The sequence below is a fragment of the Pygocentrus nattereri genome, chromosome 1 (assembly GCF_015220715.1).
Source record: "Pygocentrus nattereri isolate fPygNat1 chromosome 1, fPygNat1.pri, whole genome shotgun sequence".
NCBI classification, from domain to species: domain Eukaryota; kingdom Metazoa; phylum Chordata; class Actinopteri; order Characiformes; family Serrasalmidae; genus Pygocentrus; species Pygocentrus nattereri.
The window spans coordinates 55,170,897-55,198,843 of record NC_051211.1 but is presented as its reverse complement, the minus strand read 5'-3'; the positions used below and the strand labels follow the sequence as shown (position 1 = coordinate 55,198,843).

Genomic DNA, 27,947 nt, shown 5'->3' with positions numbered 1-27,947 from the left:
CCACTATATACCCACTGCACTATCCCAACCACTATATACCCACTGCACTATCCCAACCACTATATACCCACTACACTAACCAACCACTATATACCCACTACACTAACCAACCACTATATACCCACTGCACTATCCCAACCACTATATACCCACTGCACTATCCCAACCACTATATACCCACTACACTAACCAACCACTATATACCCACTACACTAACCAACCACTATATACCCACTACACTAACCAACCACTATATACCCACTACACTAACCAACCACTATATACCCACTGCACTATCCCAACCACTATATACCCACTGCACTATCCCAACCACTATATACCCACTACACTATCCCAACCACTATATACCCACTGCACTAACCAACCACTATATACCCACTGCACTATCCCAACCACTATATACCCACTGCACTATCCCAACCACTATATACCCACTGCACTATCCCAACCACTATATACCCACTGCACTATCCCAACCACTATATACCCACTACACTAACCAACCACTATATACCCACTACACTAACCAACCACTATATACCCACTACACTAACCAACCACTATATACCCACTGCACTATGCCAACCACTATATACCCACTGCACTATCCCAACCACTATATACCCACTGCACTAGCCCAACCACTATATACCCACTGCACTATCCCAACCACTATATACCCACTGCACTATCCCAACCACTATATACCCACTGCACTATCCCAACCACTATATACCCACTACACTAACCAACCACTATATACCCACTACACTAACCAACCACTATATACCCACTACACTAACCAACCACTATATACCCACTGCACTATCCCAACCACTATATACCCACTGCACTAACCAACCACTATATACCCACTACACTAACCAACCACTATATACCCACTACACTAACCAACCACTATATACCCACTACACTAACCAACCACTATATACCCACTACACTAACCAACCACTATATACCCACTACACTAACCAACCACTATATACCCACTGCACTATCCCAACCACTATATACCCACTGCACTATACCAACCACTATATACCCACTACACTATCCCAACCACTATAAACCCACTACACTAACCAACCACTATATACCCACTGCACTATCCCAACCACTATATACCCACTGCACTATCCCAACCACTATATACCCACTGCACTATACCAACCACTATATACCCACTACACTATCCCAACCACTATATACCCACTACACTAACCAACCACTATATACCCACTGCACTATCCCAACCACTATATACCCACTGCACTATCCCAACCACTATATACCCACTGCACTATACCAACCACTATATACTCACTACACTATACCAACCGCTATATACCCACTACACTAACCAACCACTATATACTCACTACACTATACCAACCGCTATATACCCACTACACTAACCAACCACTATATACCCACTGCACTATCCCAACCACTATATACCCACTGCACTATCCCAACCACTATATACCCACTGCACTATCCCAACCACTATATACCCACTACACTATCCCAACCACTATATACCCACTACACTAACCAACCATTATATACCCACTGCACTATCCCAACCACTTTATACCCACTACACTAACCAACCACTATATACCCACTGCACTATCCCAACCACTATATACCCACTACACTATACCAACCACTATATACCCACTGCACTATACCAACCACTATATACCCACTGCACTATCCCAACCACTATATACCCACTGCACTATCCCAACCACTATATACCCACTGCACTATGCCAACCACTATATACCCACTGCACTATACCAACCACTATATACCCACTGCACTATCCCAACCACTATATACCCACTGCACTATACCAACCACTATATACCCACTGCATTATGCCAACCACTATATACCCACCGCACTATCCCAACCACTATATACCCACTGCACTATACCAACCACTATATACCCACTGCATTATACCAACCACTATATACCCACCGCACTATCCCAACCACTATATACCCACTGCACTATCCCAACCACTATATACCCACCGCACTATCCCAACCACTATATACCCACTGTACTATCCCAACCACTATATACCCACTGCATTATACCAACCACTATATACCCACCGCACTATCCCAACCACTATATACCCACTGCACTATCCCAACCACTATATACCCACTACACTATACCAACCACTAAATACCCACTGCATTATACCAACCACTATATACCCACTGCACTAACCAACCACTATATACCCACTACACTAACCAACCACTATATACCCACTACACTAACCAACCACTATATACCCACTACACTAACCAACCACTATATACCCACTACACTAACCAACCACTATATACCCACTGCACTATACCAACCATCAGTCTTAGCTATTTTAACATTTGCAGTGCAAGTAAAACATTTCTCCCTTCATTTGTATGAATTTTCTCCATCATTTATAAATGGTTACAAACAGAGTCTTGAAAAGAAAGACCCCCAGGCTGGACCACCTACAGGTGAAACAGCCACCATATCTCAGACTGAGAAAAGCAAGAAAACCGGGTATCAGATGTTTGTAACTCGGCCTGAGCTACTTCTGGAGATGCTAACAGCTTCTGTGATGAAGCGGAGGACAAACGAATCCTCACAAATATCAAACAGAGTGCGAATTAAATGTAGTTTTTTTTTTTGTAATTCGCAAAATCACATCTGGAGTGCAGGACGTTATCAGTTACACCTGTGACTGAACTAAATTATCGCTGTCCTAAAATAGTGTGTGAAAGCCTTCAGGCTTCAGACGAAAACCAGTAACAGCTGCTCTGTGCTGAACACTCAGAGCTCCTTATTAAACCTCTTACCTGTACAAGTTTGGTAGTTTTTGTCTGTAACGGCATACCCTGAACAAAAGGGGGCACTGTTCCTACATGCGTCGAGCTACCATCATGGCCTTGATCTCCTTGGAAAAGAGACACACTCACGTTTTCCCCCCACAGTCAGAATATTGGTATGAACTACTGACAGAGTGTAACAGCGGCTGGAATAGAGGAGTTTATTTCCGCCTACTTCACTTTCCGCACGACTGACCCACAGCACAACCAGCATCCTGGCGCTGATGCTGCAAATGAGACGATCATAACAGATAACGGATCATAAAAGGGTCTGAATCAAATCCTGAGATTCTGAGCTTTCTAACTGTATCCTGCATCATCATATTGCTGGATTTGATCAGACTGGAATCGATTTGATGCATAAAAATGAATTTTAAAACCTGCAAGTGAACAACGAAAGCGTGCCGGTGCCAATACAGCGATCTAGAAAAGGTTAAATGAAGCTTTGAAGCCCAACAACTATGCCGTCAATTGGAGGCCAAACCAATATTCATCTAAACCTGAGCTGAGCCAGATCTCCTTTCACAGCTTTCAGTTCTTCAGCATCTCATCCAGCACTGAAGCTGCCAAATGACTCTGGCTAACTCATTAGGCGAGCTAGAAAACGTTTCGTTATTTTTTTAGTACTGATTGTTACAGAGAAATAAGCAGAAAAAATTACTTAGTAAACATATTTTAACAAATGAAGGGCATTTATATATAGAAAATACAGATACTCCACTTTCCTGAAGCCTCGTGGATGAGGTGATTCCTCACATTCCAAACATTTTGTCAATAATATCACGCCAGTCCTCTGAAGACGGGGTGTCTGGTTTACACCCTTTGCTTTTTTATCAGCTACACCAAGGCCCAACCCCATTTCACCCCTCGCCCCTACCACTAGGCCCTTAGCCCCCTGTTTTGTGCGTTCTCGCCTAAGTGTAGGGGTCCCAATTCCTGTTGAGACAGAGGGGTGGGGTGAAGTGTTGGGGCTACATGACCCTCCAAAGGGAGGTTTTTCAGAGACTCCAAACTGAGAGATATAGGAAATAAAGAAAAACCTGTAAGTTGCAGCACAAGAGACCAAAGAAACCCACAAATGTGAGAATTTTCTCTGTTAAAAAACTACAATAACCAGTGTTTTCTCTTAGTTTAATGTCGTTTCAGTGAATTTTGGTCGTTTTCTTCATAACAAGCATAAATAATCTACAACAGCATGCTGATGTCTCAATAGCTAACTAGCTAACTTTCCCGTTCCACCTTAAATAGTCCAGCAGTTCTGACGCCTGAAGCGCCAGAATGTAACTGCTGCTCGATTTAAGGTGGAACGGGAAAATTCTAACGAGAATCTGGAGAATCTTTGAGCTTCAGCTTGATATCACTGAAGAATTAGGGGGGGTGATAATAAATAATTGCCCCCCTCTTTGAAGGCGTATGATCCCTAAATGTAACTAAAGCCCAGCAGTGAGGAGCTGAACTTTCCCCTCCTCTGCTGTCCCTGCAGACGGGCAGGGTCGCCTACAGAGCGGCGCTGGTAGCTGATAATGAAGTGATGCTCTTTTATTAGAGGGGCTCATTTCAGAGGGAAGATCTCAACCACTGCCCTGTAGCTCAGCAACAAGGGGCAGCACTCGAAAACAAGGGGTCGGGGTGAAAAGGAGAACTGGGATTAATATTCCTTATTTGTATTTTGTTTTAATGTCTGTAGACACTGAATATAGAAGCCCAAAAAGAAGTCCCCCCCCAATTAAAAGTGATTTCTGTCCCAAATTCTGTGCAAATCTTATGCCAGAAAGTATTTATTTTTGCACAGGCCCAAAACTAACCGTTCTGATTGGCTTCCTGGGAGCCACTCATTTGCACTTTAAATGATCCGGACTGGTACAATAAAATCTTGTGGGCTGCAGAAGTTTGTGGTCGGTTAGAAAAGCTTCTGTCTCTCAGAAAGGAGAACCGAACTTCCATAAGGCGGTCACTAGAGGGCACCACAGTCCATGATGTGATGTCGCCTGTCTGAGATGACTGAGATCAAACAGAATGACTGAGATCAAACAGAACGACAGCAAAGTGTTCTTTAATCTCCACCATACTTAGTAAGGAGTTATTCTACGTTTTGGAAGCAGCCATAAGTGCCGAGTCTGCGCAAAGCTGAGAACTGCACAGAAGAGGGCGCCGCCAGCTCTGGGGCTATACCCACAATGCACTTGGGTATGTGAAGGGTGAAATCGGGCAGTAATAATTGCCACAGAATGCAGTGCGTCATCATCAGTCCAGGAAGAGCACACACAGTTTATGTGTACACAACCCAAAGAGCCCTTATTTAAAGGGGAATTCCACCCATTTTTTCAAATTCTCTGCATAAGTAAACAGCTAAGATTAAAGTCATTCAGAGCGGTTTGGTGTGAAACGCTCTGTTCTAGATAAACATACCGAGATAAACATACTGCTCACAGTGGTGATGATGGGAACCAGACGTCCCCCTCTAAAAGCTCCTACAGAAAGTTCCTACATGAACTGGTTCTGAATTCACTGCCTGATGACTGAGACGCTGTTTTATGAGAGTTTAGAGAACTTCAACTCCATTCATGGTGGAGGGAGACATGCAGGGCGCTGTGCGGCAAAATAGTCCCCAAAGAAAACTCATTATTCCAGATTTTCCACTGTTTTCCATCATCAACACTCCATATAAACTCAGAAGACTCGTGTAGGTTCTCTGGTGGTTCCGGATGGTAAATAAACTGTCTATATCTGTGTTGTTGTCATGGCGACGCCTGGTTCTTATCATCACCACTGTAATGAGATCTGAACCATTTCACACCAAACCACTGTGAAGGGCCTATATCATAGCAGAAATTTGGAAAAACGGGTGGAATTCCCCTTCAAGCTTCATTACCTCCTGTTGGAGATGGTGCCTGCGCCTACCTGTTGAAAGCTTACCTGTGTTCTGCGGCTGGTACAGAAAACCCAGGCACTGGGTCTTTGGTCCCGTAGTATTTCTTGATGACTCCAATCCCAGCAACTGTGTCTGTTCCTTTGAAGTTCACCAAGTGTGCAGAAGCTCCAATACCAGCAGTCTAGAACCCAAAGTGAGAATGACTCATATGCTCTTGCAGATTGTAATATATACAGCGCACCAATATGGAATATGAGTCATATTTTTCATGCCTATATCTGCTCATTCTGATACACATACAGTTATACACTGAATCAACTGGGACGAAAACATCTGGATAAGTGTCACGGAAACATAACATTTCTATAAGATACCAATCAATATTTTAGTGCAGCAGCTCAGTGTCACCTAAACATTCGGCTCTTCAGGCTCATAAACAGGGCTGAACAAACGGGGGAAAATATCTAATCCTGTTTTTTCTCTGATCAATTGAAAGGAGATCATTTTCTATTAATCAATTTCCAAGCCTGATTTTCGCCAAGAAGAGCATCATGTCCACTTTTCTGACCGCTGAGTGTGCCAGACTACCAGCTAGCTGTGATGGTTGTGACGTCACACATACAGAACATCTGTGGTTTTGCAGCTTCTGATTGGTCCAATTCGTCCAGACACTGTGTGTTTAGGTTAAATCTCTCCATTTAAAACGTAAAACAACTTTGTTCACATCCATCCATCATCCATTTATCTGTCTGTCCATCTATCTATCTATCTATTCACCCATTCATCCGTCTATCCATCCATCTGTCTGTCCATCTATCTATCTATCTATTCACCCATCCATCCGTCTATCCATCCATCTGTCTGTCTGTCTGTCTATCTATCTATTCACCCATCCATCCGTCTATCCATCCATCTGTCTGTCTGTCTGTCTATCTATCTATCTATTCACCCATCCATCCGTCTATCCATCCATCTGTCTGTCTGTCTATCTATCTATCTATTCACCCATCCATCCGTCTATCCATCCATCTGTCTGTCTGTCTGTCTATCTATCTATTCACCCATCTGTCCATCTGTCTATCCATCCATTCATCCACCCATCCATCCATCCATCCATCGATCTATTTATTCACCCATCCTTCCATCCGTCTATCCATCCATTCATCCATCTGTCTATCTATCTATCCATCCTCTATCTACCCACCCATCCATTCATCCATAGATCTATCTATTCATTGATCCGTCTATCTATTTATCTATCTACCTATTTATCCATCCTCTATCTATCCATCCATTGATCTATTCACCCATCCATCCGTCTATCCATCCATTCATCCATCTATCTGTCCATCATCTATCTACCTACTCTACCTACCCACCCATCCATCCTCTATCTATCTATCTATCTATCTATCTATCTATCTATCTATTCACCCATCCTTCCATCCGTCTATCCATCCATTCATCCATCTGTCTATCTATCTATCCATCCTCTATCTACCCACCCATCCATTCATCCATAGATCTATCTATTCATTGATCCGTCTATCTATTTATCTATCTACCTATTTATCCATCCTCTATCTATCCATCCATTGATCTATTCACCCATCCATCCGTCTATCCATCCATTCATCCATCTATCTGTCCATCATCTATCTACCTACTCTACCTACCCACCCATCCATCCTCTATCTATCTATCTATCTATCTATCTATCTATCTATCTATCTATCTATCTATCTATCTATCTATTCACCCATCCACCTGTCTATCCATCCATTCATCCATCCGTATGTCTATCTATCGAAATACATCATTAAACATCAATCACATCTAAACATCTGATATTTTTTCAAGCAGAAATCTGCCGATACTGATACGACTCTGACATCATCGTCTATCCCCACTGTAACGTTTCTACTCACCTCCTGTGAAGAAACCCCCCTGTAGCCGAAGTCGTGCAGCTTGTACTCCAGTCCCTCCAAGTTTCCAGATGTTTGCATGAGATATTTGGCCAGGATCTTCTTCTGCTCGCGTGAGTTCGTCGCAACCGTGATTGGATACCAGATCTGAACCAGGATAGTCTGCGCAGAGAGTGAAGACAATGGCATGAAGGCATTCTGGGGAAACGTGCAGACAGCGTGAAGACAATAGAAACACAATGGAGGCAACTTCATACTGCAGTTAGACAGGTTTCTTAATCGCGTAGGCGTCGACCCACAGCTTACCCACGTAACACAGATCTGCCGCAAGTAAACCGCCGCTTGATGCTGTGACACGGGAAGTCTAGTCTTCGTAATCGTTTCCCCATAAACATCAATAAGCACAGCGCACTCAGATTCCAGACTAATCCAGTCCAGTCTGATCAGGTTACGGGTGGTCGTCACTTGTCAGAATGTACGACGTACGACTTTTCCCAATAAAAAAGATGCAATTTTCTCACCAATTTACTCCCCGAATTACTCGTATCCGATTCCACCCACTAGTCAGAATCACATGATACCACCAGCTCTGGGGGAGTAAAGACAAACACAGGCTTCCTCCGAAGTTCTCTGAAGCTCCACAACTTTTCAAGCTGCTGTCGTCATCGGACAGCCGAACGCGCTTGGAGGAGACGCTTAGCCCCGAGTGGTGCTGGAGACGGTGGGCCACCCTGCCCACCCAGAGAGACTCCCGGATACAGACGGCTGTAGCATCACCGGGGATCAATCTCTCAATCTCTCAATGATCAATAATTCAATCAATCGACCTTTAATGAATCTCGGAGAACACTGAGAGTGACCCTCATTTACAATGTTGCCGAGTTGATACAGAACAAGGGACTGATAACGTGTGCAAACATATCAAATAATAAAAATAAATTCAACAAATAAATAAAAAAACTCAAATCAGGCAAATAAATAAAAAAACTCAAATCAGGCAAGAATAAAAAAATGAAACATTAATAATAAGAAAACATAAAAATACAATAAAAAAAGAATAATTAGAACGTAGCCAAATCGTAAAAATCACTAAAATCTATTAAAATGACTGAATAATTAAAACAAGAATGAGGATATGAATAATAATAAATAAACAAATAATAAAATAATGAAAAGATAATAATGGTAAAAAGTCAGGTAAAACAGTGTGAGGCAGAGTGGAGGTGGTCAGAGAGTAAGAGCTTAAATGACCGAGTGACCCAGCGAGCTGAGCTGTACTGGTTCCTGTAGTAAGGGTCCAGTTCGCTGGTGCTCTGGAACTAAAAGCAGATTTTCCCAGTTCAGTAAAAACTCTGGCAGGTGGTCCAGCCACTGGAGCGAGTCTGATAATCACCATTATTTACAGACATCACTGACCATAAGAGGGTCACACGCTTGCGGCGTTTGGGAGCCCAGAAGACGCGATTTTTAATGTACAGGAACCTTCGTAACAAGTAGGACGTCATGTTTTCGTTCTAAACACCAGAGTAAACGTGTTCCTTCAGTAGCAGAGATGAAGTTCCACCTCTTTCATGCACTGCAATTAAAGGACTCACAGGGGACTCGCCGTTCTGCAGAGGATTCAACATGAGCAGCTCCGTCGCCTCATGCAGGAGCTGAAGCAGCATAACAAGCTACTCTGAGGATAACAACCACCGGTGGGTCCAAACCGCACTCGGTCATGTTCTTCATAACGTTCATACTCCATAAGCTCCATTCAGAAGCTGGGCGTCGTGTGAGGCTGTAGCTCTTCTCTCCAGTCTAATAGACGGTGACGTCATTTTAAACCCTTATAATAAAAGAAGCTGAACTCAGTTTTTCTACTGAAAGTCGACCCGTTTTTCCCCAAATCTGGGCTCTAAACTATAAACAGACGGCGTCTCTTCAGTGATCTGCTCTGGAAACATCACTTTTAGAGAACAACACAAAGAGCGGCGCAGATTTTTGGCTCTCAGCACTAAATTGCGAGCGTATTAATTTGAGGGGAACTTTAACAAAAATAAATAAAATAAAAATGTACATTTATTTCATGCAGTTACTGAATAATTTGCAATTTGGTCGCGAAAATTCAGATGGAAATCTAAAACATACCCCAGAGAATAAGAGGCTGAAATAACACTTTTTAAAAACACGTCTTTATGGCATTTGGCTGACGCTCTTATCCAGAGCGACTTACAGTTTTGATCGTTTTTTTACACAGGTAGGCAAAGGTGGTGTTGGGAGTCTCGCCCAAGGACTCTTATTGGTATAGTATAGGGTGCTGACCCAGGTGGGGGATTGAACCCCAGTCTACAGTGTAGAAGGCAGAGCTGTTACCCACTACACTAACCAACCACACGTTGGTTGATCTTTAAACGAATCATGGCACAAATCGCAGCATTCGTTCTGGCACAATTTGAATCTACACTTACTTTTTGCTTTGTCTTTGAGTTTCATGATGAACGGACCAACAAAAACGGTCAAAATTCACTTCAAAATCACAAAATCGTCTGACATTATCAATTATTACAAATTAGGAAGATGTTTTCTTCTTCGTCTGAAAAGTGATATTTTATTCTATATATCATGCATGTAAACGAGGACATATACGTTTGTACTGGAATGCCATGTGCACAAATTATGAGCATCACTGCTATGTTTAATTTAATTCTCATTATTGGTATTAAAGATGACATTGACAATAGTTCTGGTTAGTTAACCGCAACCCAAGCAGGCTGTTAATCTATTACGTTCAAATTTACACAGTGACGTGAGTTTAATCGTATAGTTACGGCCTGGACAACAAAACCGTCCATTACAAGTTCATGTGATCGCATCTGAACGTCCGCAGCTGTGACGAATGGGGGCTAATAAGCCAAACTATAAGGGTTATAAACGCATTTCTGAGTGCAGGTTGTCTTTAACAGGGAGTCCAGTCTCTGTCCAGACCCCACAGCGCACTCTCAGACCCCCCCCAGAGCCTCGCTTTGTCCCACTGGCGACTCGAGTGGACAAGGGGAGCTGGGAACGTGGCACACAGGAGCGCTGCAGAATCAACACGCTGTGTGTACAGTGCCCGCTGCCCAACTACAGTCCCAGAGCCGGACCCTGGCTTGGGGGGCCGCCTGCCAGGGGCTCGGAGCGCCGCTTTGTTTTAGTCCAGCCAGTCAGGTCAATGTTATCACACTGCATCTCACCCCTGCTACCCTCACCCGCTCTGCCCCCTCTGCCCAGAACAATCACCACCGCTTCACTTTAATAGGAATCTCATCAATCAGCTCCACTGACCGTGTAGTTTCCCTCTGTAGTTCTACAGTTACTCGTTTCTCAGATACTTTGTTAGTCCCCTTATAGCCTGTTCTTCTGTGGTCAGGACCCCCCTGGACCCTCACAGAGCAGGTACTATTTGGGTGGTGGGTCATTCTCAGAACTGCAGTAACACTGACGCGGTGGTGGTGTGTTAGTGTGTGTTGTGCTGGTCTGAGTGGATCAGACACAGCAGTGCTGCTGGAGTTTTTAAAGGCCTCAGTGTCGCTGCTGGACTGAGAACCAGAAATATCCAGCCATCAGCGTCCTGTGGGCAGTGTCCTGTGGGCAGTGTCCTGTGGGCAGTGTCCTGTGGGCACTGATGAAGGACTAACACTCACTAACACTTCCATTTAAGTGTGCAGAACACATGTTTTACTTAGAAATCAACAAAACATGCAATCTGACAGCAGTTTAGCCCCGCCCATTCAGCCTACAGCAGTTTAGCCCCGCCCATTCAGCCTACAGCAGCTTAGCCCCACCCATTCAGCCTATAGCAGTTTAGCCCCACCATTCATGTTGAAGTTTTAAGGAGTGTTTATTTACATATGCGTCTGTCTTAAAGGTACAGTAACAAAAACAGAGTTTAATTTAGACAAAGAGAGGCTGAAAAATGATCATGTAAAAATTAATGCTGACTGTTTATGGTGCATAAAAACAACGTTAATAAAAGTGCCTCAGTGGACTAAAAATAAAAATATAGGATGTTTGATGCTTTTAAAGAATAAAACCTTTGTTGTTGTGAAATGCCTACTAGTGAGTGTGGATTTAAAACTGGGTCACATCTGTTCACTTAGTTTGCCAACAGCCATTATATACGGGCCCAAGCAGCGAACATGAGGAGGTGCAGGGTGAGACTTCTGCTCTATCAGCTGCGAAGAGCTGCTGATAAAGAGTTCATGGCAGAGGCAGGTATGACGTGTCGTTAATAAAATATAATTCCGTATAACAGTGTCTACTGTATAACTGGCCATAATGATCGGATGACCGAGATGCCGACGAACCCGCTGAACAAACACGACTTTTGAGTGCAGCTGGGCATCTTCAGCAGGAAATTAGCTGCTGCCTGACAGAGCCTATTAGTGCAGAAGGCCAGTGCAGTCACATGCCTGTAAAACCAGCAACTATAATATGCCATCATGTGACTCCCACAGATGAGGGATTCCCACCTCCCTTCCGTCGGAGATGAACGACTCAGCCCGCTCACTCTTCCAGCAGTAGACAGTGAACGCCACAAAAATAATGCCTTAAATACTTAATTCAATTATTAATGCGAATTAATCAACTCTTAAAGGAGTAACTGGCTCAGATGTGAAGGGTTGAGATGATAAAATGTTTGGCAATGTTGACAAACTGAGACTCTGTTCACCAAGAGCTAAATTACCACCACAGGAATAATAGGAGGTGCTTTGTTAAAGCAATTGAACACATTCCGATTACAGATTCAGGCTGAGGTGTTTATTCTCGCTCTATTCAATAATCTGAGGGAAAATGTTCGTTTACATGCTCACAACAAGTAATCAGGTCCAAAATGATGCGCATGTGTGGAGAACCACTTAGAGGAGACGTTACCATGACAGCGAACATCACGTGAGCTCCAGTCAGAGTGAGATGAGCAGCAGTGAGCAGTGATTGTGTTTTTAACTGCTTTAAAATGACGTCAGACTCAGGAAAACGTCCTTCACACGTCCTTATTAAAGAAGGCCGAGAGGAAGACGTCGTGCTCTGAGACGCATAAGCTGGACGTCCGTCCCACCGCCGTCTTTTAAAGATCAGAGCATGAACTTCGTCTCCTCTGCAGACCAGTTTCTTCTATTTAACGGATTATTTAAAGGATTTCTATCCTCGTTCAATCGTAGCTGCTAAGGTGGTTGCTAGCCCATTGCTATGCTATTCCAGGTAGTTGCTAAGGTGGTTGCTATACCATTGGTTAAGGTGTTACTGGATCATTGCTATGTTATCCCAGGTACTTGTTAAAGTGTTGCTACGCCATTGCTGCGGTATCCCAGGTGGTTGCTAAAATGTTAGGATGTTGCTGTATTATCCAAGGTGGTTGCTAGCTCATTGCCATGCTATTCCAGGTAGTTGCTAAGGTGTTGCTAGATCATTGCTATTCCAATCCCACCCAGGTGATTAATAAGGTGTTGCTAGATCATTGTATTCCAACCCACCCCAGGTGGTTGATAAGGTGTTGCTAGGCTGTTGCTATGCTATTCTGGGTGGTTGCTAAGGGGTTGCTAGAATATAAAGTATAAAGGAGTGTCCAAAAACATCTGTTAATACGGTATGAAGCGGTATGAGCCGAATGGCCGGTGTTTACAGGCTGCAACTTCACAACCCACTCGGACAAAAGAGACAAGGGAGTTTGACCCTCGCTGTGTCCAAACCCTGCAGCTACACCACGTATCTGGAGAACACTTGGACAGCCTGATTAGACAAAAAGTGTCTCTGAATTAGTGAAATATAATTTTGTGTCATCATAATTAGCCCAGCAGAATAAATGACTACTCTGTCAGCAGTGCTGGTCAGCCCCTCTCTTAAAGCTTATATCTATTAGCGAGTTTCCTGAAAGCAACCACAGCCACGCTGAGATGAACGAGCTGATAGTATTCACTTGCTGTGAAACTGTCATTTTAGCTATGTGATCTACTGAGGCTGTATCTAGTATGTTGATCTCCCCTTAAGCAACGTTTGCATGAGGCCATACTTTCATCATCTATATCTAAACAATGAAGAAAGACGGCACCCTGAGTAACCAGCCCGCCTCATCGCCAGAAACTGAAGTCATGACCATGCTTGGTAATGCTGGTAAACTCTAGGGTTAATAATCATTGCTGGTCACTGTCTGATCAGACAATGACACTGTATTAGACTATACACAGCAAATCATGTAGCTAAATCTTTATCACGCAGAGAGCCAGTATAGTGCTTTGGAAAGCTAACTAGATGAAGCTGAAGTCGGCTTTTTATTCAAACTTTCCGTTCCACCTTAAATGCTGCTGTAGAGGTGATAATAGCAAACCAGTATGAACTGAATGCCCAGCATTTATAGGCTGTTACTTCACAATCCACCTGGACAAAAGAGACACGGGAGTTTGATGTTAGTGCTGCCTAAACGAAGCTGCTATACAAATAAGTATTTGGAGACTTTGATATCCTGACTAGACGGAAAAGGTCTCTAAATAAGTGAGAGGCGAGAGCAGTACTGTAGTCTTCTCTCAATGCTTGTAACTTTTAGCCCCTTTTCTCATCCTAATCTACACTATATTTCCAAAGGTTTTCACTCCCCCATCCAAATCACTGAATTCAGGTGTTCCAGTCTCTTCCGTGGCCACAGGTGTATAAAGCCGAGCCCCTAGGCCTGCAGACTGCTTCTACAGACATTAGTGAAAGAATGGGTCGCTCTCAGGAGCTCAGTGAATTCCAGCGTGGTACCGTGATCGGACGCCACCTGTGCAGCAAGTCCAGTCGTGAAATTTCCTCACTACTAAATATTCCACAGTCCACTGTCAGTGGGATTATAACAAAGTGGAAGCGATTGGGAACGACAGCAACTCAGCCACGAAGTGGTCAGCCACGTAAAATGACAGGGCGGTCAGCGGATGCTGAGGGGCATAGTGCGCAGAGGTCACCGACTTTCTGCAGAGTCCATCACTACAGACCTCCAAACTTCATGTGGCCTTCAGATCAGCTCAAGAACAGCGTAGAGAGCTTCATGGAATGGGTTTCCATGGCCGAGCAGCTGCATCCAAGCCTTACATCACCAAGCGCAATGCAAAGCGTGGAATGCAGTGGAGTAAAGCGCCGCCACTGGACTCTAGAGCAGTGGAGACGTGTTCTCTGGAGTGAACAATCACGCTTCTCCGTATGGAAATCCGATGGATGAGTCTGGGTTTGGCGGTTGCCAGGAGACGGTACTTGTCTGACTGCATTGTGCCGAGTGTAAAGTTTGGTGGAGGGGGGATCATGGTGTGTGGGTGTTTTTCAGGAGTTGGGCTCGGCCCCTTAGTCCCAGTGAAAGGAACTCTTAAAGCTTCAGCACCAAGAGATTCTGGACAATTTCACGCTCCCAACTTCGTGGGAACAGTTTGGGGACGGCCGCTTCCTGCTCCAAATACTTTGATTTTAATGAACACCTTTAATAAACAACCTACGTCATCGCCATAAAGTGAAGTCATGATGATGCTTGGTAATACCAAAAACTCACCACTGATCCTACAGCTGTGCTCCGTGTTCACTCTTTATCCCTTAGGATGAAACAGGCTATTTTTATTACTGTGCCTTTAAGACCAAAATATGTAAACAAGCTCTGTTCTGATTGGCTGTGTCTCTTTCAAAAGGCAGACCAGGCTGAAACACTCCTTATAGCCTCAGGTTGAACAGGCGGAGCTTTACGGCTGTAAGATGAACAGAGGAATATTTGTAAACGCGTAATTTTTTCAGGCCATCACCAAAAAATTAGAATTAAAAACGTGTTATTTTTCCATCTCCATATATGGGCTGTATGAGCTGCTGAATGAACAGTATATTTTGAAACTTTTACACTCTTACTTTAGAAAATAGTCTGTTTTCCATGACACAAGCCCTTTAAGGTAAACTAAATATAAACTTTTGCAAAAGCTATTTTTATTTAAATTCTTCAATGCGATAAATTCAGCAAATAAACAGTAATTGTGTGTTAAAATGTGCAGATGTTTGTCTCGGTAGAGGACGTGAAACCTATTTTCACTAGAATTTGACTAGGGGTACATACTCTTGCGTAACGGTGTTGTTTTTCCAGGTGATGGGCTCTTTAACCGAGGAACCGTTAGGAGCGTCGTGTGAGCGGAGGCTCATATTCCCACCTGTCACAGTGACTTGGCTCAGTGTGAAACATGCTGACTCACCCTGACGCCCAGAATCCACCTGAATGGAGCAGCTACTGTGACTCAGCAGGATTTCCTCTTAGTCACCATAACCCAGGAAAATCGAATAACTCTGAGCCCAATCCCGCCTCACCCCTCGCCCCAACACTCAGCCCTACCTTCCGCGTTGCGTGTTCACGTCTGGGTTAAGGGGGTCCGGATTCTTGTTGAGATAGAGGGGCGAAGTATTAGAGCTACACGGCCCTCCAACTGGAAGTTTATCTGAGGCACAGGAAAATGTCTCGAGGCTTTGTGATATAATATTTGTATATAATGCAGCATTTTGTATGACACTCTACAATATAGAATACATAACTTAATATTTAATATTTTAATATTCTCTAACACTTTTAGTCCAACACAGCCTTTTACCATTTTTCTCCCTACATTTTTTGGTTCCACCTTGAAAGGGGCAGCAGTTAGCGTTTTAAAATCTTACCAATTATTGTTACTTTTTATAGGCTTATTAATGTTTTCTTATTGATCAACTATTTAGGTTTTCTTACTGCATTAGCCTGTAATTTCAGATTTTGATATTTGTTTATGTACAGCACTTTGGTCGTGATATAATATTCATATATAGTAGTTTAGATGTAATAGATATAATAATTACTGTTACTTTTATATTATTATTAATGTTTTCTTATTGATCAACTAATCAGGTTATTTTTTATTGTATTAGCCTGTATTTTTAGATTTTGATATGTTTTCTGTTTATGTACAGCACTTTGTCCTAAAGCTTTGATATATATATATATATATATAATTCAAATAAACATAGAAACAATAAAAAGTAACAAGAATTTCTTGGGTCCATATTTTTCCTGGACACCTTCACAGAGACTCGTTAATATCATCAATTACATCATGAGCTCAATTTACTGAGCACTGATTGGTCAAACCAGGAGCTGCTTTTTAACTACATATAATACTGGACTTCCTCGAGGAGGAGAGGCTTGGAGATGGGTAAACACACAGACCCACATCCAGAACATCACTAACATATATATATATATATCCATCCATCCATCCATCCATTTTCTAAGCCGCTTCTCCGTCAGGGTCGCGGGGGGTGCTGGAGCCTATCCCAGCAGTCTTAGGGCGGAAGGCAGGATGCACCCTGGACAGGTCGCCAGTCCATCGCAGGGCAGACAGACAGACACAGACAGTCACTCACACACTCACACACTCACACCCAGGGGCAACGTTGCACGTCCAATTGGCCTGACTGCATGTCTTTGGACTGTGGGAGGAAACCGGAGAACCCGGAGGAAACCCACGCAGACACGGGGAGAACATGCAGACTCCACACAGAGAGGACCCCGGTCACCCGGCCGGGGAATCGAACCCAGGCCTCCTCACTGCGACAGCGCTACCCACTGCGCCACCGTGCCGCCCACTATATATATATAATGATTATTAATTAATATTCTATAAATTTTGTTTATTCAAATATTAATACTTTTCTCAGCAAATAAACACAAATTACACAAATAGATTTTGAAAATGTGTCTTGTGCGCCTGAGACTTTCACACAGCACTGTATATAATTTAGCATGATATAATGTCCACTGTTCTTGTCTTAAATATGTTGTATAAATAAACATTCACTTATGTACGTGAATGTAATAAGGTTATTAAGGTTAATAAGCTTATATGTAATAAGGTTCCTTTTCAGTGTAATCACTGAAGTAATACACACGCTTAACTTTCCTTATTCTGATATAATATTCAAAAATAAACATGTTCAGTAGTTGTAGCCTGTGGCAAAGTCTGTGAAGCTCTTATATGGCATATCTGAAACAATCTGCCAGACAGGTCACCACGACACCTGAAGCTCTCAGGAAGGGCTCTGTCAGAGTGACTCAGGGTAACGTCGGCTTGGGAGCTTCAGTATTAACTAACATCAGACACCTAATCAGCTATACTGATGTCCACCTGTGATACACTAGCAGTCGGTGCTCCATCCCAGACGGCACTCGTGTCTGTGTTTTGAGGGTGAGGCTCCAGACCCAACACCGAAGCGAGGGGCTGTATTTGTTTAGCTGCGGAACTTCAAAAAAAGTCATCACCAGCCACTCCGTCACTCACCTCCACCCAGTTAGTGAGCCAGTAGCATTCCTGATCTGTGCTTTCCACGGTGAAGAGGACGTTCCCACGTGGAATCACGCTTCCCTCTGGCACAGCCTTGATCTCGATGGGCAGGTGGCCGTTGTACTTCTATAAAGAAGACGCATCAGCATCAGAATGCAATAAAAGGCACGGATATAGGAATGATTCACAGAAATTCGGACAGGAGCTGAAGAGGGAAGCTCGTCTTAGCAACCGTGACTATAATACACAGCACTGGCCACTTTCAAACATTATTCCAGCACTTTTTAAAAACAAAACCCTGCATAATAAAACGGTTGAGATGTAAAGAGGGCAATTCAGAGCGGTTTGGTGTGAAACGCTCCGTTCTAGGGAAAATTAGAGTCAGAGTCGTTCCCAGTGGTGGTGATGGGAACCAGACGTCCCTCTAAAAGCTCCTCACAGAAAGTTCCTACATGAACTGGTTCTGAATTCACTGCCTGATGACTGAGACGCTGTTTTATGAGAGTTTAGAGAACTTCAACTCCATTCATGGTGGAGGGAGACATGCAGGGCGCTGTGCGACAAAATAGTCCCCAAAGAAAACTGATCATTCCAGATTTTCCATCATCAACATTCCGTATAAACTCATATAATTAGTATTTAACAGCGTCAAGCCAGCGCAGACACTCACAATTTGCTTGTTGTGACATAACATGACTGTTCAGGCTGGGCAATTATGATAAATTCCTGATAAATTATGTCACAGGATGCTTTTCTGATCATATCATGTGCATCGTCAGTGCTTGTAGACACTGAACAACTACAATGTTCATTATAAAGGGAGCAAAATTACCGTTTAACTGGACTAAGTGCCAAATACTGAATACAAATCACTGCGTTCACAATTTTTAATAGTATTTCTGAAAAATGTAGCACTATTGGCTTCTTCTTCTCTGACGTCTGAAAGGATAAATATAGCGACATCTCATGCATCATGAAAATTTCTTAAATTTCTAAAATTTCTTTCGCAATATTGTATTTTTGCCATATCGCCGAGCTCTAAAGACTGTGGAAAATAGATGCTTACATAATTGCCTTTAGGCAACTGTGACGGGCCTGGTATCCACACTCTTAAATAAGATGGTTCTCCTTTTTTATCAGAATAACATGCTTAAAGGGTTCTTGGCATCATCAAAGCGTTCTTCAGACTGAGGACGAATGTGCATGTAGAATAGATCTATAGAATCTTTTTGAAAATGGTTCTATATAGCACCAAAAAAGATTATTCTATTGGTACAATCTAGACACTGTAACAATAGTAGAACCTTTTTGGTGCTGTGCTTCAATCTGAAGAACGATTTCACCACGCGATTCTTTGGAACTCTATATGGAACTACTGTCTTTACTAAAGAACCCTCGAAGTACCACCTTTTTAAGAGTGTAGATTCTACCACATGGGCGTGAGGACCAGGGGCAAGCCTGTGCCCTCGGTTGGTGATTTTCTCGTTACCTCCAGAATGTAGTTCCAGCCTTTCTCGTTGAACACGTCATCCTGAAAGTGTTCTCGGTACACCTCCTTGGCCTCCTGAATCTTCTCGGGGGTGACGACTTTCCCTGCAGGCCAGGAAAAAAGACGGAGAAGACGCTCATTATTCAGACCACTAAACACGATAAAGGTGATGTGAGGGCTGGTGAGCAGGTCTGCATTGTTGGTCTATGCAGGACCAAAGGTTTTTTCAGTCTGTGTTCATTATTGCGTTTTACAGATATTAACAGACCGAGGAGGCTGAGCTGGAGGTGGTGGAGATGAAGATGCTGAGATTTTCGTTGGGAGTGACCAGGATGGACAAGATTAGAAATGAGCAGATCAGAGGGACAGTGAAGGTGGAGCGGTTTGGAGATGAAGCCAGAGAGGCCAGGTTGAGATGGTTTGGACATGTGTTGAGGAGGAATAGTGGATATATTGGGCAAAGAATGTTGGAGATGGAGCTGCCGGGCAGAAGGAGAAGAGGTGGACCTCAGAGAAGGTTTATGGATGTAGTGAAGGTGGACATGGAGATGGTTGGTGTGAAAGTAGAGGAGGCAGTGGACAGGGCAAGATGGAGGCAGATGATCCCTAAAGGGAGCAGCCGAAAGAAGAAGAAGAACAGCCCGAGCACAGACTTAAAAGTTAATAAATAAATCTAAATATTACTTTACAACAATAGATACTCCGCGTAAAGTATTACTGCCTTTGCATTTTAAAGTACTACCATGTCTCCATACGAGAGGGCGATCCATAACTAGCCCATCGAGCATTTAGGGAGGTCGAATTTCTACACATATTGAGACGCAACTGATCACAACCATAACAAATATTGCCCAGCTCTACCAATACATCAATCGGTCCGATCATACCTTTCAAATATTTGTGAAGGATGTACTGCAGGCCGTAGAACACGGTCTTCTCATATTTGACTTTGCGGGTCTTGGTGGGGTCCGTCTTCCTCTCGCGACACTCGAAGTAGGAGTACACTTTACTGGTGTTGGGGGGGTACTGCTTATAATGTGTGACCTGCAAGACACAACACACCACATTCACATACAGAGTAAATTATGTGTACAGCGTGCACAAGTTACAGGGTAGAGATCAGCCGGCAGGTCCCACGGCATTACAGCGGAGCCGAGCGGCACGGCAGCCCGGAAAAACAGCACATACCTCTTCTTAAACAAACCACAGCTGCAACTACAAAACATACATACTCACAAAAAACATGCTCCTGAAAATGTTCCTTAATAAAAGAAATGGTTTTATACACAGCCGTGAACACTCACACTGCAAAAACCTATTTTATGAGATAAAATTAACCCAAACGTCTAGACGAGGTGCTGTAAAGATATGACCTGTTTCTCAACATTTTCACCCGTTTTCAGTCATTTTATGCAGTAAAAGTGGCGGATCACCTCGTTTTGAGAAATAACGAAGATAATTTAGCTTATTTCAAGAAATAACGACTAAAAAAAGTCAAATGATGTGCAAATGGAAGACGAGTAAGACGAGATAAAATTATTTAAAACGGGCAAAACTGTCAAAATGAGTTAAACAATCACCATATTCCCAAGTCTGGTCATGAGAAATACTAGATTTATGAACTACGTTCAAGATGTTTCCACTTGATATCATTTTTTTTGCAGCGCAAAGAAGCATTTGCGTGATTCAAAGGTTCTCTGCATCATGAAAGGGTTCTTCAGAACAGCTGAGAACGTGCTGTATGTGGTTCTACACGGCGCCTTTCAGAAAACGTTCGATTTAACTTGCAAGCTTGACACTGTCACGATAGAAGAACCATCATCTACATCATCCAGAATCATCTACATCGATCTGACGGACTCTCTCACCACAAATCGCAAAGAACCATTTAATCATGCGCAGGGTTCTTTGAGTGTTCATGGTTCTACATAGAACCAATTTAATTCACCGAAACCTTGAGGAACCATCTTTTTAAAGAGTGTATGTGCAGAAAAACAGCACTACTTTTGTTTTAAACCACCAAATCTTCAAATCTCATAAACACTAACCGATCGGTTTGCGATATATCGGTTCATCCGGTATTCCGGGTTAAAATTAAGGTATTCCTTATGTCGTTATTGTTATACCGCAGACAACGCGACGTACAAACAGTGCAGAACACACCGAACACACCGCTGGCTGATCTAACGTCGCGTCCCAAACCACACACTTCTGCACTTCACCTACTGCACTAATGAGGGCACTTCTAATAGAATATGCACTATTTTTCCACACTATTTAGTGAGCATGTATGTGGTTTGGGACGTTGCGCTAGTGACACAGCGGGAAATCTCAGCCGTCTGGGGGAAGGGGTTTGGTTAGGATTCACTTTCGTTTTGAATGAGACTGAGCCGGATGAGGACAAGGATGAGGAAGGAGATGCCCCACCTGCACCTCAGACTGACGGAAGGGTGTGGGTTCAGGGCAATATTTCATCTGATAATAGTCCGGATACGAAAACATCAGCAGATAAACGAGCCTGTGGGTTAAACTGAGCTGACAGTAACGAAGAGAGACGGACGCAATGCACTAAATAAAACAAAGAGCATCACCAAGTCAACATGAAGACCCCAAGCGGCCTTCATAGTTCAATTCCCCAGATTTAACTCCACACAAACTTAATTCCCCCAGATTTAACTCCACACAAACTTAATTCCCCAGATTTAACTCCACACAAACTTAATTCCCCAGATTTAAATCCACGCAAACTTAATTCCCCAGATTTAACTCCACACAAACTTAATTCCCCAGATTTAAATCCACGCAAACTTAATTCCCCAGATTTAACTCCACACAAACTTAATTCCCCAGATTTAACTCCACACAAACTTAAATCCCCAGATTTAACTCCACACAAACTTAAATCCCCAGATTTAACTCCACACAAACTTAATTCCCCAGATTTACCGCTACACAAACTTAATTCCCCAGATTTAACTCCACACAAACTTAATTCCCCAGATTTAACTCCACACAAACTTAAATCCCCAGATTTAACTCCACACAAACTTAATTCCCCAGATTTAACTCCACACAAACTTAATTCCCCAGATTTAACTCCACACAAACTTAAATCCCCAGATTTAACTCCACACAAACTTAATTCCCCAGATTTAACTCCACACAAACTTAATTCCCCAGATTTAACTCCACACAAACTTAATTCCCCCAGATTTAACTCCACACAAAGATTAGAGATGCACCAAGCCCAGACGCTAATCCAAAGGCCCGGTGAGAGGAGTGAGGTCTGAATCACAAGCAGCCTCAAAACTAGAGAAATCCTGAGACCTATTAATTTTGGTAAATCCAGGATTTCCAGTAAAAATACAACTACACTCACTTTATTGGGTGCTGTGCTTCACATTATATGAAAATGTCATGATGAATGGACCAATCGGAATGCTCCAAATTCACACCGAATAAAACTCTCTACATCAACTCGCACTGAAACTTCTGTGAAGTTACTGCTTTGGAGATGCACGTTTTCTCTGGACAGCGACGATCTGCGCTCTAGCATCTGCATTGTGATCCTTTTGTCTAAAATGAGCAAAACTATTCAGTAACTACCCAGAATAACTCAGAATTACCCAATCTAGCACACACATGGGCAAATCCATCCACTGTATCGCCGACCAAAGCAGCACTGTAACCTTCTACTCTTCCAACATCAGCAATAAGAGCTTGTACTGACTCTTCAAGCACCCAGTACAGTAATCTTCCTGACCTTTTCCTGACCAGACAGTTTTTGGCAGGGAGACACTACATGCGTCCACCGGGCAGGCATGCCCAGAGCATCGCGTGACCAGGCGGAGCCGAGTCGAGCCAATTGTTCAGACAATTTTAGGCAGCTGTAGTCAGTGAACTGGCTAACTCGGCACACAGTGAGAGGACTGGGGCAAGGTGCGAAATACAGGAGGTTCCAGGGGATCCAGAACCCCCTAATTAACCTCTTGGACCCCCTGACTGTCTCAAAATCAAAATTCTGAAAAGTCCCTCAAAATAAACTTATTTGGAAGTTATGCCGTCTGCAAAATAAGACGCTCAAATCCAGACTCAGTGAAGCTCACTGTTTATCTGCTTCCCCCACAATCAGCTTCTGTCTCTGGTGGTCTTAACTAACTAGAGCTGCAGCTCTGCTCTGCCTCAGGGGGGCGCTGTAGAAGACTGGTTCACCCAGTTGGTCCTTCATAGCCTAGAAACCGCAACTCTGACCGGATTCCTCTGAAAAACTTTCCAGTGATCTGTAAACCGGAAAACTCACCCAGTTTCCCGAGAATTTGGAGTGAAGAGTGACTCGTTTCTCACACTGAAGACAGAAGAGGAGACGAGGAAGATCTCAGTTAATGTGAGGAAGAGCGCAGAACCGCACTAGAACAGACTTTACAGAAGAACAGCTGATAAACGTTTACTGATGTTGAAGCATCAGCGCCGCTATGGAGAGAGAGAGTTAGCAGCCAACATGGGCGCAGTAACGTTAATGACGGTGTATCAGACAGAAATCGTGCCGAGCTACACAAGTGGCACTAAGGTCCAATCCCCTTTCACCACTCGGCCCTCAGCCCTCTGCTGGGCGTTCACGTCTAGGGGTAGCAGATAGAGGGGCAGGGCGAGGTGTTGAGACCCCCCAAACAGAGAATTTTTTACATTTATAGGAAATAAAGAAAAAACGGTAAGTTGGAGCACAAGAGACCAAAGAAACTCACAAATGTGAGAATTTTCTCTGTTAAAAAATCACAATAACCCGTTTTATCTGTTTTATTTAATGTCGTTTCAGGGTTTTTTGGTCGTTTTCTTCACAACAAACATAAAAATCACTAATCGCCTACAGAGCGGCGCTAGTAGCTGATAATGAAGTGATGCTCTTTTATTAGAGGGGCTCATTTCAGAGGGAAGATCTCAATGCAGCTCAGTAACAAGGGGTTAGGGTGACACTCAAAAACAAGGGGTAGGGGTAAAAAGAAGCCCTAGGACGGGGCCAAAGATTTGAAAGATAAGATCTTCTGAGCTTATCTGGAATGTTGAAGATGGAAAACAGTGTAAAATCTGGAATAATGAGTTTTCTTTGGGGACTATTTTGCCGCACAGCGCCCTGCATGTCTCCCTCCACCATGAATGGAGTTGAAGTTCTCTAAACTCTCATAAAACAGCGTCTCAGTCATCAGGCAGTGAATTCAGAACCAGTTCATGTAGGAACTTTCTGTAGGAGCTTTTAGAGGGACGTCTGGTTCCCATCACCACCACTGTGAGCGGCTCTGACTCTGTAAGGTTATCTAGAACAGAGCGTTTCACACCAAACCGCTCTGTTTACATCTTAACCACTCAATTATTCTAAGAGACCCTTATTAGTTCCACAACGGGGAAATTTCACCTCCACATTTAAGCCATCCGTGCAGTGAAACACCACACTAGTGAACAACCACCGAGTGGTGGGCAGCCCTATCCAGGGTGCCCGGGGAGCAGTTGGGGGTTAGGTGTCTTGCTGAAGGGCACCTCAGTCACGGGGATCAAACCGGAGACCTTCCGGTCACAGGGCCAGTTCCCTAACCTCCAGTCCATGACTGGCCACAATTATGCAGGAATTTTGAAAAATTGGTGGAGTTCTCCTTTAACAGCGTCAGGTTCTGTTCGCGCAGTGCGTGGTGGTCTTTCCCGTCCCATGGGTGTGTTTAGTACCTCCCATTTTGGCAGCACTCCTGAGGCGCTCTTCCGGGGTGGTGGCGGGCCGGGGGGAGGGGGTGGGGTGCCTGAGGTTGTTCTGTGACTGCAGGATCGGTTCCCTGAGCAGCTGCTACTCCTGACCGCTCACAGATGGACTGCGGAACACGCCGGGCCGGAGTTCTCCTCTCGCTCTCCTCCTAACTTCTCCTCTGTGAGCTCAGCAGCTGCGTCTGTGCGCAGGAAGGGGGCCGAGAGACCACGTGCTGAGGGCGCGGTGGTGCCGGAGCACGCACAGCACAGGAAGGGCACAACATGGAGAGAGCTGAACCCAAACGGCACCAAAGCTTTTTATATCGAAGTAGAACTTTCACATCACATTTTATTATATCCCGTATTCAGCACTGCATTAAAGGGCTCATAGCCCACGTTTTCCATACTCCACTTACAACATGTGCTTTTATGAACCAAAAACATTCAGAAATCATCTTTACACAGCCGTCTTCAGCCCTCACAGTGGCTGCTTATTTAACCTAATATTCAAATTAAAATTTAACCTAATAATGAAAAGTCCCAGTCCAAGTCCTAATCACATTCGGATCACAACACTAGCCACGTTAATATTCCGACTAATAGCTCAATCGGAATAGAATACGTTCATGTAAACACCTCGGTCGGAATAGTCTAGTCCGATTGAGGCCATTCGGAATACAGTTTCTATCCGACTGATCGATGTGGGTAATCCTGTAAATAATCCGTTAAATAGAAGAATAATATCCGTGTAAACGCCTAAATCCGATTACATTCCCTATCGGAAAGTTTAAGTCGGTTCTGCATGTGCCATGAGAACCATGAGCACTCAAAGGACCCTTTGCATGATTAAATGGTTCTTTGCATCATGAACGGGCTTTTCAGATTGATGGAAAATTTGCATGAATGTGCTACAGATGGTTCTAGATATAACCTTGTTAAAAAGGCTTCTATACAGCACCAAAAGGGTTCTTCTACTGTTACAAGCTTGACATCCTAACAATAGAAGAACCCTTTAGAACCATTATAAAACCATAGTGTAAGTATTTCTTCAGACTGATGGCGGATGTGTTGTATACGGTTCTGTAGGGTACCAAAAAAAGGTTCTTATATTCTATATCAGCTTGAACCTGTTCTGGTGCTATATAGAACCACCTACAGCACGTTCTGCGTCAATCTAAAGAACCTTTTCACATATTTCACCATATGTATATGACTCTCTATAGAACCCGCTCTATAGAAAAGTTCTATAAAGCACTAAAAAGGGTTCTTCGACTGTTACAAGCTTGACATTGTCACATCACGAGAACCCTTTTTGGTGTTATATAGAACCATATACAACACATTCTCTATCAATCTGAATATTTTCATGGTTTCACCATGCAAAGAACCGAGCAAGCAAATGGTTCTTTTTTAGTGTTCATGGTTCTATGCAGAATCACCGTTTTCACTAAAAAAAAAAAAACCCTTGGAGAACCTTGGAGACCTCAATTTATGTCCATATGTTGGTTCTGTGCAGCACCTGTCTATTGTTAGGATGTCAAGCTTGTATACAATAGAAGAACCCTTTTTGGGTGCTACTAAGAACCATCTACAGCACATTCTCCTTCAATCGGACAATCGGAAGAACCCTTTCATGATGCAAGGACCACTGTAGTCATGCAATGGGTTCTTTCAGTGGTTCTATCCAGAGGCATTTTCTTTATTGAAGAACCCTTGAAGAACCATCTCTCTGAGACTGCAGTAAAGACGTCTGTTCCCCTTTAAGAACAGATCTGCACTGGGCTGTTTTAAACAGAACCGAGCGGTCACCTTTACGACGCAGCGACGCAGGAATGCAGTGGCGATGCCGATCAGTGTGTTCAGCGGAACAGCTGAGCGCCAGATGGACGTGTAAACACGTGTGCGCACTGGTGCGAGTGGTGATCGGACACGGGGCTGCAGCGCTCAGGTGAGGCTGCCCTCAGAAACACGCTGCTCTGACTGACCTTAACGTCTCCAGGTCACTGCTGTCAACTACAGGAGACGCCCTCCGTCCATGTCAGGGTCAGTGTGTGTGTGTGTGTGTGTGTGTGTGTGTGTGTGTGTGTGTGGTGGGGGGTTCAGGGGGGTGGTCGGGGGGGTCGGGGTGCTTCTAAATGTCACTTCTACTGTTTCACTCTCGCTCTGTCCGCCCTTCATTTGGGGTGACAGGCCACAACAAAACAACCAAAACAACAGAACTGCATTCATGGTGGAGGGAGACATGCAGGGCGCTGTGAGGCAAAATAGTCCCCAAAGAAAACTCATTATTCCAGATTTTCCACTATTTTCCATCATCGACATTCCGTATAAGCTCAGCACCACTGTGAAGAAATCAGAGTTGGTAAGTTTCTCTACAGTGAAGTATTTCACATCAAAGCACTCTGAACGGCTTCGTTCACATCTCAACTGCGGAGTTATACTGAAATGTTGAAAATTTGGGGGAGTTCCCCTTTATTATGTCCTCATAACTCAGCTTTAATGGGAATTCAGCTCTAAACAGCTGCAGTAAAGGGGGAACGCCACACACGGGCGGCTCAGGATCTCCGGTTTTCTTCTGGCCAGCTGAGCTACTAAAGCTCAATACCCTGTGCCCCCCAGAGTCCTTCAAAATAAGAGTCCCGGACCACCTAAGAGCACGGTGTAACC

At 43.7% G+C, this 27,947-nt stretch overlaps 1 protein-coding gene across 1 annotated transcript in view; it reads right to left on the bottom strand.

Annotated features, from left to right (window-relative positions):
* nampt1 (nicotinamide phosphoribosyltransferase 1) overlaps window positions 1–27,947 on the bottom strand; it is a 45,552-nt gene that overhangs the window by 8,928 nt on the left and 8,677 nt on the right. The window contains exons 2-6 of the mRNA XM_017686568.2: window positions 20,441–20,597; window positions 19,554–19,657; window positions 18,062–18,190; window positions 7,746–7,904; window positions 5,862–5,998 (exon numbers count right to left, since the gene is read on the bottom strand). Coding sequence (XP_017542057.1) covers window positions 5,862–5,998; window positions 7,746–7,904; window positions 18,062–18,190; window positions 19,554–19,657; window positions 20,441–20,597 — 686 coding nt within the window. The remainder of the gene's footprint in view (window positions 1–5,861; window positions 5,999–7,745; window positions 7,905–18,061; window positions 18,191–19,553; window positions 19,658–20,440; window positions 20,598–27,947) is intronic.